Consider the following 11,412-nt stretch of genomic DNA (forward strand, 5'->3'; position numbering starts at 1 on the left):
AGTTACTCATAGTTTTGTTTAAACAGGTGTTGATGCTGCAGGCGGGAAGGATCTTCTGTTGCTGTCTGTGTTGCACTGCATGTGGAGAAGCTTCTGACTGAAGACACTCCGTTTTTGTTTAAAAATCTTCTGAAGAGGATGCTCACTGTTTTCCGTCATGTTTTTCACTTTATGAAGACTTCCTCTGTGAGATAAAACCAGAGGTTCTCCAACATGCAGCCACCCTACAGTAGCATTTAAAATAGCCCTTGCTAGTCAAACACCACCCAAATGGCAGCCCACTTCCCTGCAACTCCCAGCAAAATCCCCACCAATACCCAGCCAGTGCAGAGATGCCCTCAAGGACCAGACAAGGACCAGCCAAGGGCCCATCAAGGACTAGCCAAGGACCAGCCAAGGACCAGCCAAGAGCCAACCAAGGGCCCATGACCAGCCGAGGGCCAACCAAGGGCCCATCAAGGACCAGCCAAGAGCCAACCAAGGGCCCATCAAGGACCAGCCAAGAGCCAACCAAGGGCCCATCAAGGACCAGCCGAGGGCCAACCAAGGGCCCATCAAGGACTAGCCAAGGACCAGCTAAGGACCAGCCAAGGGCCGATCAAGGACCAGACAAGGACCAGCAAAGGGACCAGCCAAGGGCCCATCAAGGACCAGACAAGGAACCAGCCAAGGGCCAATCAAGGAGCAGACAAGGACTAGCCAAGGGCCCATCAAGGAGCAGCCAAGGGACCAGCCAAGGGCCCATCAAAGACCAGCCAAAGGCCAATCAACAACCAGCCAAGGGCCAACCAAGGGCCCATCGAGGGCCGATGAAGGACCAGCTAGGGCCCAGCCAAGGGCCCATCAAGGACCAGCCAAGGGACCATCAAGGACCAGCCAAGCACCATCCAAGGACCGATCAAGGACCAGCTATGGACCATCCAAAGACCGATCAAGGACCAGCTATGGACCATCCAAGGACCAGCTATGGGCCAGCCAAGGGCCGATCAAGGAAAGTGGTGACATTTTGAATGACTACTACTGTAAGCACCAATGAGCAGAAGTCGTACTTTGTTGCCTAGCAGCAAGATGGCGCTGGGTTCAGGCAGCCTTCAGGCCTGGTAGATCTGCTGCCTTCTGCTGACAAACATCATACATGTTCATTGGTCTCTGAGCTGCCCTGGGTCTGTGATTGGTTGATGTGTTTCCAGGTGATGGACTATCCTCTTGTCCAGGATGTGGGAAAGTCCTTCGGCAAAGGCAGCACTAGCCCACCTTATTCTACTTTAGCTAAAGTAAAAAGTCACCATCTGAGGAAATACTCAAGGGCAGAAAAGGATTTGATAGAAAGGCTACCAAAGTAAAAATACAATCAGACAAAAAACTTAAAGTTATGTATAAAATAGAATAAATACTAACAATTCATATATTAAAAAACTAATTTAGGCTGAAGAAATACTTAAACTAATCAATGTATTTCAAAATTAAAAAAATAAACAAAGTACTAACCATAAATATATATTTATCCTGAGCTATCTCTATAGTTCTGCTGCTATAGGCTTAGACTGCTGGAGGACATAGGGACCCCTATTTCATCTTTCTGCTTTGTTCTACAGGTGCTGGTCATAAAATTAGAATATCATGAAAAAATAGATTGATTTCAGTAATTCCATTTAAAAAGTGAAACTTGTATATTATATTCATACATTACATACAAACTCATATATTTCAGATGTTTATTTTGTTTAATTTTGATGATTACAAATGACAACAAATGAAAATCTCAAATTCATCATATCAGAAAATTAGAATATTACTGAAGACCAATAAAAACAAAGGATTTATAGAAATGTTGGCCAACTGAAAAGTATGAACATGAAAAGTATGAGCATGTACAGCACTCAGTATTTAGTTGGGCCTCCTTTGGCCTGTATTACTGCAGCAATGCGGCGTGGCATGGAGTCGATCAGTCTGTGGCACTGCTCAGGTGTTATGATAGCCCAGGTTGCTCTAATAGTGGCTTTTAGCTCTTCTGAATTGTTGGGTCTGGTGTATTGCATCTTCTTCTTCACAATACCCCATAGATTTTCTATGGGGTTAAGGTCAGGAGAGTTTGCTGGCCAATTAAGAACAGGGATACCATGGTCCTTCAACCAGGTACTGGTAGCTTTGGCACTGTGTGCAGGTGCCAAGTCCTGTTGGAAAATGAAATCTGCATCTCCAAAAAGTTGGTCAGCTGCAGGAAGCATGAAGTGCTCTAAAACTTCCTGGTATGTGGCTGCGTTGACCCTGGACCTCAGAAAACACAATGGACCAACACCAGCAGATGACATGGCACCCCAAACCATCACTGACTGTGGAAACTTTACACTGGACTTCAAGCAACGTGGATGAAGTGCCTCTCTTCTTTTCCTCCAGACTCTGGGACCTTGATTTCCAAAGGAAATGCAAAATTTACTTTCATCAGAGAACATGACTTTGGACCACTCACCAGCAGTCCAGTCCTGTTTCTCTTTAGACCCTTCTGACGCTGTCTGTGGTTCAAGAGTGGCTTGACACAAGGAATGCGACAGCAGAAACCCATGTCTTTCATACGTCTGTGTGTGGTGGTTCTTGAAGCACTCACTCCAGCTGCAGTCCACTCTTTGTGAATCTCCCCCACATTTTTGAATGGGTTTTGTTTCACAATCCTCTCCAGGGTGCGGTTATCTCTCTTGCTTGTACACTTTTTTCGACCACATCTTTTCCTTCCCTTCGCCTCTCTATTAATGTGCTTGGACACTGAGCTCTGTGAACAGCCAGCCTCTTTAGCGATGACCTTTTGTGTCTTGCCCTCCTTGTGCAAGGTGTCGATGGTCGTCTTTTGGACAACTGTCAAGTCAGCAGTCTTCCCCATGATTGTGTAGCCTATAGAACTAGACTGAAAGACCATTTAAAGGCTTTTGCAGGTGGTTTGAGTTAATTAGCTGATTAGAGTGTGGCACCAGGGGCCATCAATTTTGAACCTTTTCACAATATTCTAATTTTCCGATATGATGAATTTGAGATTTTCATTTGTTGTCATTTGTAATCATCAAAATTAAACAAAATAAACATCTGAAATATATGAGTTTGTATGTAATGTATGAATATAATATACAAGTTTCACTTTTTAAATGGAATTACTGAAATCAATCTACTTTTTCATGATATTCTAATTTTATGACCAGCACCTGTATCTCTTTTCTCCCACTCTGCAGAATCTGTTAGTTCAATCTCTAACCTTCTGCTCTCTCTGCTTTTTCTCATAGTAGCTTCATCTGGTCTGTTCCTGTTTGGCTGTGACTCCATCCTGGAGAGAAATATCAGCTGTGCTGCTGCCATCAACACCTTTGTTTCTAGATGTTGGAGCTTGGCCTGTTTTCCAGTGTAGTCCTGTTTCTCTGACTGTGACTAACTGGATGTGCTCTCTTCATCCTCTGACATGGGAGCTGGCTCCAGGAGGACAACAGAACACCATCAGTACCTTCTCACTGTTATATATCAGTTTTATTTTTATTGCACTTTTCGATAGAAACACTTTAAGCTGGCGTGTTTGTTCACCAGTAGTGTGAAAATGTGTCAATCAGTCAAACGTATTTCTTCACCTAAATTTAAAGGCAGACAGGTTTAGACCTGATCAGTCGAAGCTCGCTGCAGTCCACGCAGATTATTGTGATGTGTTGAGGGTTTGCTACACACATAGGCCCAGAGCACCACAGATCCTCCACCTTACCTAAGAAGCAGAGCTGAGAGGCTTTATATTGCTCACTGCTGCTGAAATGTTCAATTCTGGTTTCTTATAATCAAAGTTCCAGTAAAATGGAGCAAACTCCTTTTATTTATTTGTGATGCTGTGAGTCAGTCAGTGAGCTAACCCCCCCTAACATCCTCCTCAGTGGGAGTGTGTGTGTGGGGGGGTGGGTAGCAGAAGATCCTGGATTACTAGAAAGTAGGAACTGTTCCAGTGCTTGCAGTACTTCAGCCACTCGCTCCAAACGGATAAAGAGAATCAATAGGTTGGATTTCTTTAGAAAGTTATGCAAAAATTCAATTATCTGAAAAAAATGATCCAAAAATACTCCGGTCTTTTAAAAAGGTCGATGGAAGTCTCGGAATGAGGTCGGCCATGTTAAAGAAAAAAACATCCCATCCACCTGCTGCAAAGTTCTTTATTCTGTCATCTATAAAGAGGCATGAACCAGTTTATAAAAAGAAATAAAGACTTTTTAAATCATAAACATTTTCACAATAGCACCTGAAAACAGCAGCTATAAATAATCGAACCCGGATCCTGTTCATTGGTTCATCAGAGCCACTATTAGTCCATGTTTGCATAGGAGATACGAGCCAACAACACCAATCAGCTGAAAATGGAAAGCAGACCAGATTTCCCATCAAATCCACTCTTGGTGTCCAGGCAATAATAATAATAATGCAGATTAAAAGTGGAGAAAATAAACCTAAAACAAGTGGAAGCGATTCTGTTCATCGACGCCAAAAAATGATGGATTTCACCAGGAGTCTGTTTTGCTTTTAAACCCAAACAGCCTGATGTTGCTAGCGGCTCACGGCTGACTTCAAACCATTTTAGGTTTTTTACACCGAAAAATAAAGAAAGAAGCTTCTGCAGCAACAGCTTTAAACCTGCTGAGTAGCAGGGATGAATCATTTAGCCAAAAATGAAAATAGCATTTATTTTAATCCAATATTGTGATGCTATTTTGCCATTATGTCCATTTTCACTACAGAGTTCCAGTTTTTTCCTGACATGGAAAGTTTGCTTGTCCAGTTTTTCATTGTAGGACTTTACTGTAACCTTTTGTCAAGAAGTAAATAATTACTTTCATGCATGAATCTGCGTATTAGCAGCACCCCTCTTCCCGTCTGTGAAGCTTATTACTGTTAGCTAAAAGGCTGGAGGGAAAAATTGAGCTATTTGCTCTTTTTAAATGTAATATGAACAAAACTCATTCCTTCTGCCATTTGAAAATGTGTTAAATTGTGAAAATATTGTGAATGCAATTAATATCCCAGCCCAGAATCAGATGGTTGAGATCAGCCAATGGGAGGGTAGGTAAAAAAAAAAAAAAAAAAACTAATTATAGAAACCCAACAATGAATCCCCCAGAGGGAGGAAGCCATTTTAATGCCCGCTTGCCTTTGATTAGTCATCATTTCTTTTCAGTCACTGATGAAGGTGGGAAAAGCGCCTCCTCCGGCGCACAGAGGTGACGACAGCACAACTAGAAAGTCCAGCTTATCAGAGAGCAAATTGTTACCAAACAAAATGACTTAAATGTGTTTTAAGAGATAAAATCAGACATTTTTCTAGAACATAATTGGCTTGTTTATCCAAAACAGGACAGTTTTGTTGGTTTCACCTCATGTCTGATTGTGAAAAGCAGGATTCTAATGAGGAGAGAAATTTATTTATTTAAAAGGCAAACAAAATACTTGATTAAGGAACAAAATGCACTTGGAGACAGTTAGCGATGGTAGTGTGAACAACAGAGGCATGAAAGTTTTAAACCAAATGAATCTCCATCTACTCTCCTCTGATCGGTGGTGCTGCTGCTGCTATGATTGCGATTTCACATTCATTTCTGAATCCATCTAGTGGAGAAGCTTGGTGGCGTTTTCAGTAGCTGAGCTCAGCGCTGCTGAAGAAGCTCTGAAGAAGAACAGGAAGGAGCAGCGTTTGATACGTTGGTACGGGGGAACATTCAGTCATCGGCTCCATCAGTCCAGTCCTTACTTTCACACACGCCAGGAAACCAAAACTGAACACATCAGCACCTCAAACCCCCCAGAAACATCAAACTCAGCAGAAAACAAATTAAAAAAAAGGGCAGTAAAGCAGTCAGAGGCTTCCTGAGGCAAAAAGGCAGCGGCTGAACTTTTGGCGCCGAAGCTCAGCCTTTGCTCCCCTGCAGTGCGTGGCCCTCAGACATTCGCTCCTCCTCCACCCGGATCCGGAGGTGCTCCTGACAGTGTTCTAGGAAGGGCTCCAGCGCCGTGAAGCCCTGCTGACACGGCACACAGTGGTACAGCCTCTGCCTCTTGGAGCCCGGCCCTTTGCTGGCGTCCATCTGGCTGGTGCACACGCTGCACTGGTGCCTCCTGGAGGACGACTGGTGAAGCTCCATGTGCTCCTTCAGCTGCTGCTGCACAGAGAAGACCTCCGGGCAGGAGGGACAGGGGAACTCGCTGTGCTCGGGCGGCTCTCTCCCAGCCACGTTGAACAGAACTCTGGGAGCGCTCCTGGGCCGCCCCGGACCCGCCCTGCGGCCTCTCTTCAGCGGCAGCCTGTTTTTGGCCACACTGGCGTTCAGTTTGAGGGCCTGAGAGTCTTTGACGGTGCCGTTATTGACGGGGGCGCAGCCCTCCTCTACGTGCCGTCTGTAGTGGGCCCTAAAGGACAGGTGGTGAAGGAAAACTTTGCCGCAGATCTGACATGGATACGGAACGACTTTCCTAAGCTTTTTGGTGACGGGCCTGGGCTCCCTCATGATCAGTTTCTCTCTCCTGTGCTTCTCCTTCCTGTGCAGGTACAGCTGAGACGTGCATCTGAAAACCATGTCACACGAGCGACAGCTTAGAAGCTTCTTCTTGGATTTTGTGCGTTCCTTTGATGCTCCGCTGGCCTCCACAGTCCCCGCCTCCTCTGCGTCCCTCTGCGTTTCGGCATTTAGCTTCTCCTCCATGTGGCAGTCCTGAATGTGCCGCAGCAGCGCAGCTTCTGTGCAGAAAATCCTGGAACAGATCTGGCACATGCTGACGGAGTCGCTGCTGGGTCCTGGAACGTCTGAAACATCGGAGTGGGCGGAGTCGCCCTCAGAGACGGGTGGGGAATCGTAAGGAAGGCTGCAGACGTCAGTGACGTTTGGAGAAGACGGAGAGCCGCTGCAGCCGGCCTGCTGATGGTGAAGCAGCGCCTGCTTCTGGCTGAAGCTCCTCCCACAAGGAGCGCACGCGTACGGACTGCTGTCCAAAAGGTGCGGCTGGCGATAAAGCGACTTGTCCTGCAGCCTGCCTGAATTTGACAGCAGAGTGGTACAGGAGGCGGCGTGGCGGGCCGGTCCGCGGGAGCCGTCACACTGACACTGATGCAGCTGCAGTGAGGACCTCAGGGAGAACTGCTGCCCGCAGAGGGGACAGCGGTGAGGTTTAGGCAGCGTGTTCTTTAGTTCCTGGTGCTGCAGCAGGTCTTTTTGGTAAGGGACATCTTTCTCACACTCCTGACAGCCGCAATGGGAGCGATGGGAGTGCTGGTGGCTTTGCTGCTTGGTGTCGGTGCGCGCGATGAAGCTGGCCAGTCTGGACAGCGTGTCCGCTCTGAAGGTCTCATGTGACCTGGAGCTGCTCCAGCCGACTCCATCCATCCTTCTCCCCTGCTGTAACACAGACAGCAGAGTCAGAAATGGAAAAACTGGACAGGAAACCAAGATTTAGAATTATTTCTGTTTTTATGACTGAAAATACTGGTTTATCTTTGGCTACAATTGTGAGGGTGCCTCATTTAGCAAATGAGGACATATCAGCCCCGTTCTGACATCTGATCTCTGGACAGAGGGAAGAAGAAGCTGAGGAGCCTGTTAGTCTAGATCAGGAATCCCCACAGTCGGTCCCGGAGGGCCGCTGTCCTGCAGGTTTTAGAGGTTTCTCTGCTTTAGCACAGCTGATTCTGCTGATTGCAGTTCAGCTAAAGCCTGTTAATCAGCTATCAGGGTAAATCAGCTGTGCTGGAGCAGGGAAACCTCCTTTCAGGACAGCGGCCCTCAGGGACCCACTTTAGGGATGTCTGGTCTAGAGACTAAATAAAAAGATCTTGGCTGTTCCCCCCCAGATTCCCCTTCCTCCATCAGCGCTCCATCCCGCACGTCATGCGGAGTACTTGTCTGTCATGTTAATCAGCGAGAGCTGTTCCACATCCACCGTTACTCCTCCACACGTCACCGTCCACATACGTCTTCTCCGTCTGTCACCGTCAAAATCCGGAGCTGAGCTCTTTTTAACTTCGGTCCGGCGAGGTTAAAATCAGCAATCGCTCCAAACAGGGAAAAGAATGGCGAGAATATCCGGCTTATCAAATTAAAATATGGGAATGACAGATCGGGTACTAAACATTAGAGCATAATTCTTCTATATTCCCAAAAACTAAGACCGTTTATTTAAATAAACGGATGCAAACTATTGGTACTTAAACAGACCAGGAAGCAGATTTCTCATCTCCATCAAAATATTTATTTTAAACCAAGAAGCTTAAAAGTTTAATCAAATCCAGTCAAAATAAACTTCTTATCTCAGGCTTGGATGAAGTGAGGCTGAGTTAGGAAGCAGAGAACAAACATAGTTTATCCAAGCCATGGATGATCCTAGTTATTAGGGGTGTAAATAATAATCTTTTTGTATTAATGCATCGATCCAATAGCCGACGATCCGATGCACCGATACAAGAGAATCGATTCATGTTTTTTTTTTTTCCTCCGGTCTATTTTTATCCATTTGCTCCTGGGCGTAATTCTCCCTCCCGTGCTGCGGTGGCGCTAAACCTATTTTGCCCTCCTGCCTCGCTTCCTGGTTATACTCTTACAGCAGTGTGTTGCAGTGAGCTTGATGCAGACATTTTTGATTTATGCTCAATATTGAAGCGTGGTCTGAGCTACACGCTGTGGGTCTAGATACGGCCGAGGCGGAGAGGAAGTGGGGGCGAGTTTAGTCCGACGACGGAGGGACATGAGGGCCAAAAAGAGCGGAGATCCAGGTGGAAAAAGGGTCCCAGCGTTCTCGTGCACCTCGCTCTTCTAGCGGGTCAAACTTCACGAGTTGTTTTCCGCAATTTGGGTCATAAAAACAAACCAAGCCGGCCTCCTGTCTGCGGCGCTGTCTGCGGTCAGCTACAATTTGGGAGAGGAGCAGCGGAGCGACTGTGGAGGGGGCGGGACGTCTGGAGCCGAGGTATTGCATTGCACTCATTGCACTGATTTTCTGCAGTATTTTTTGATGCAAAGCCTTTCAGAATCTATAACGCAGGAGTATTATTATTTTTCAGTGAATGAGGTTTTAATAGGAATAGGTGGAGGGCAACTTTTCTACTTCTTATTTACTGTTGTTTCTCAAAAAATGCATAACGATATTACAGCTTTCATTGATTTATTTCCAATTTGAAACATTGTCTAGCCTGTAAGGTAAAAAACAAACAAACAATCGAATCGTGGTGTATTCTTGAGTATCGAAAAAAATCGAAACGTTGGGTCAGGAAATCGATACTGAATCGAATCGCCATGATGGGTGTGATTTACACCGGTACTAGTTATCCCTGTTACAGAAATCCACAACAAAAAGAAGATATTTGGGCAGAAACTGAACATCTGCTGGATGCTGATGGGATTTTTTAATAAGTCATATTAAATTAAGTGTTTATTTCCACGTTTTGCTCCTATGACTTTAACAATAATATGGCGCATGCTCTCCTGGCGCTCAGAGCAGGATGGGAGGAACAGCGGAGGCTGCGGGCTTTAAGGGTTAAAGCATTAATCGTTGGGAGGTCTGCTTTTTCACATGCATGCATTTCTTAGAACGTTCTCAGCAGCGTTTTCCTGCAGGGTGAGCATCTGATCTGGATGGAGGGCCTAGGTCCTGCTGGCGTTCAAACCTCCTCAGATCCTCCAGTCTTCTACAGTCTCAGCTAATCGCGCTCCTTTAGTCTCTCACCTGATCTGTGGATCTTGGTAACTTCTCCAGAATCACCACAGGCCTCTTCAAGCCGTCGCCGAATAACGCTGTGTGCGACGGTACCGCTTGTGTGGCTGGGCGGCCATGTTTGGGAAGGTTTGCTGTGGAGCTGAACTCTTTAGACTTCTGGATGATGGAGTGGACAGCGTTCTTAGAGATGTTCAATGCTTGGGATATTTTCCTTAAACCCAGTCCTGCTTGAAACTTCTCCACCACTTTCTCCTTCACCTGCTGGCTCTGCTCCTTGATCTTCATCACGCTTTTTTTCTTTTTTTAATCGAGGTCCCCAAAGGAAAAAGACAAAAAAAAAAAACAGATGGTTAAACAGATTTAGCTGCAACCAGTTGGATCCTCACTATTAACTGGTTATCATCTGACTTTATTGGATTTTATTACTGACTGATGGAGCAACCGTGGTTTAGTCTCTAGATAGACAGATCTAACTCATGCTTATCTAGATCAAGTGCTCTCTTTAGATGTGATAATTAGCTGCCAATAAGCCATAAAGTTTGATCTTTGCTTTTAACAGAAAGTTCATACTGATAACTTTGCAGTTAACATTTCCAAACTATGAACTTCCTCTTTTACAGTTTAACAAACAACTTTAAGATTTGAACGTTTTAAGAGAGATTGGGAGAATAAAAAAGTCACGTCCAAAATAAGATCTTTTTATTTTATAAGATTATTTTATTTTATTAATATAAACTTAGCAGCAGAGGTCGAAATTTCAAAGTGAAGTCATTTTTTTCCTTTTCTACATTGTTTTCATTTTATCTATCGACGTTTTCAAAAGCTGCTAAACTTTTATTCTCCGTTTAGTTAAAGTTTAAAGGAAAAGTCAGCCGCTAAGTGAAAGTAAACACAGATTAGCTTCCTGTGTGCTAACGTTAGCTCGGTGCTAAGCTGCGCTAACATGCTTCCGCGCTTTAACGGCTCACCTGCGCTTCTCTCTCTGACCCTCAGGGGCTTCCGTACAAACAGCCCGCTATCATCGTCACTCTGCGGGTTCGGAGCGGTTCGGTTCTGACCACATGGACCAGAACCACGGCACCGACATGACGGCGACAGGAGCGAAGTTTATAGTAAGCAGGGACACTTCCGGTTTGTCATTCAAAACAGACCCGTCACTTCCGGACTGTTTTGGACCCGCCCACAAACAAGTCATTAATGGGAACAAATAAAACCTCCCTGGTTTAATATCAGGGGTAATGCAGACCTAAGTAGTAACATTCTGATTAAAATCTCAAACTTTCTAGAAGAATTTCACATATTTTCCCAAAAAACAAAAAAACTTCTGATCTTTAAAATGTTCGTTTCGGAAAATTAACTCAGAAATGTGGATTAAAGGAAAAACGCTGCTGATAATTTCCCATTGCTGATTTTACAAGATCAGAAAATCTTAATTTTAATATTAAAATATCTTTACCGCCATTTATGGAGATTTTATAGTTTATTTTTTATGAAACCCTGAATCAGGACCTCTTATCTTCTTATATCCTAAATGGTAATAAAGAAGGAAAACATTTCATCCAGAGACTCTGTCTATTATATTTAGTCCTACATTAAGAATAATAAACCATTTTCTTTATTTTATGCAGACCTTAAATTAAAGAATGGATCTACATTCTTAAACACATTCAATAAGTTTTTATCCTCCATCTTTTAATATAGAAGTAA

General features: G+C 44.6%; 1 protein-coding gene across 2 annotated transcripts; it reads right to left on the reverse strand.

Moving 5' to 3' along the window:
- Positions 1-5,415: 5,415 nt before the first annotated feature.
- si:ch211-148l7.4 (uncharacterized protein LOC563603 homolog) lies at positions 5,416-10,837 on the reverse strand. 2 transcript variants are annotated; one of them, XM_038273470.1, is made up of 3 exons: positions 10,674-10,837; positions 9,715-9,994; positions 5,416-7,391 (listed from the first exon to the last, which is right to left on the reverse strand). In XM_038273470.1, the coding sequence occupies exons 2-3, from the start codon at positions 9,988-9,990 to the stop codon at positions 5,913-5,915; spliced, it is 1,755 nt and encodes a 584-aa protein (XP_038129398.1). In that variant the 5' UTR covers positions 9,991-9,994; positions 10,674-10,837; the 3' UTR covers positions 5,416-5,912. The 2 variants fall into 2 exon arrangements, with proteins under 2 accessions (XP_038129398.1, XP_038129397.1); XM_038273469.1 differs by having other exon boundaries at positions 5,416-7,394.
- Positions 10,838-11,412: the final 575 nt, after the last annotated feature.

Source organism: Cyprinodon tularosa, unplaced genomic scaffold (assembly GCF_016077235.1).
Source record: "Cyprinodon tularosa strain WSP-4 unplaced genomic scaffold, ASM1607723v1 ctg872, whole genome shotgun sequence".
Taxonomy (NCBI): Eukaryota; Metazoa; Chordata; class Actinopteri; order Cyprinodontiformes; family Cyprinodontidae; genus Cyprinodon; species Cyprinodon tularosa.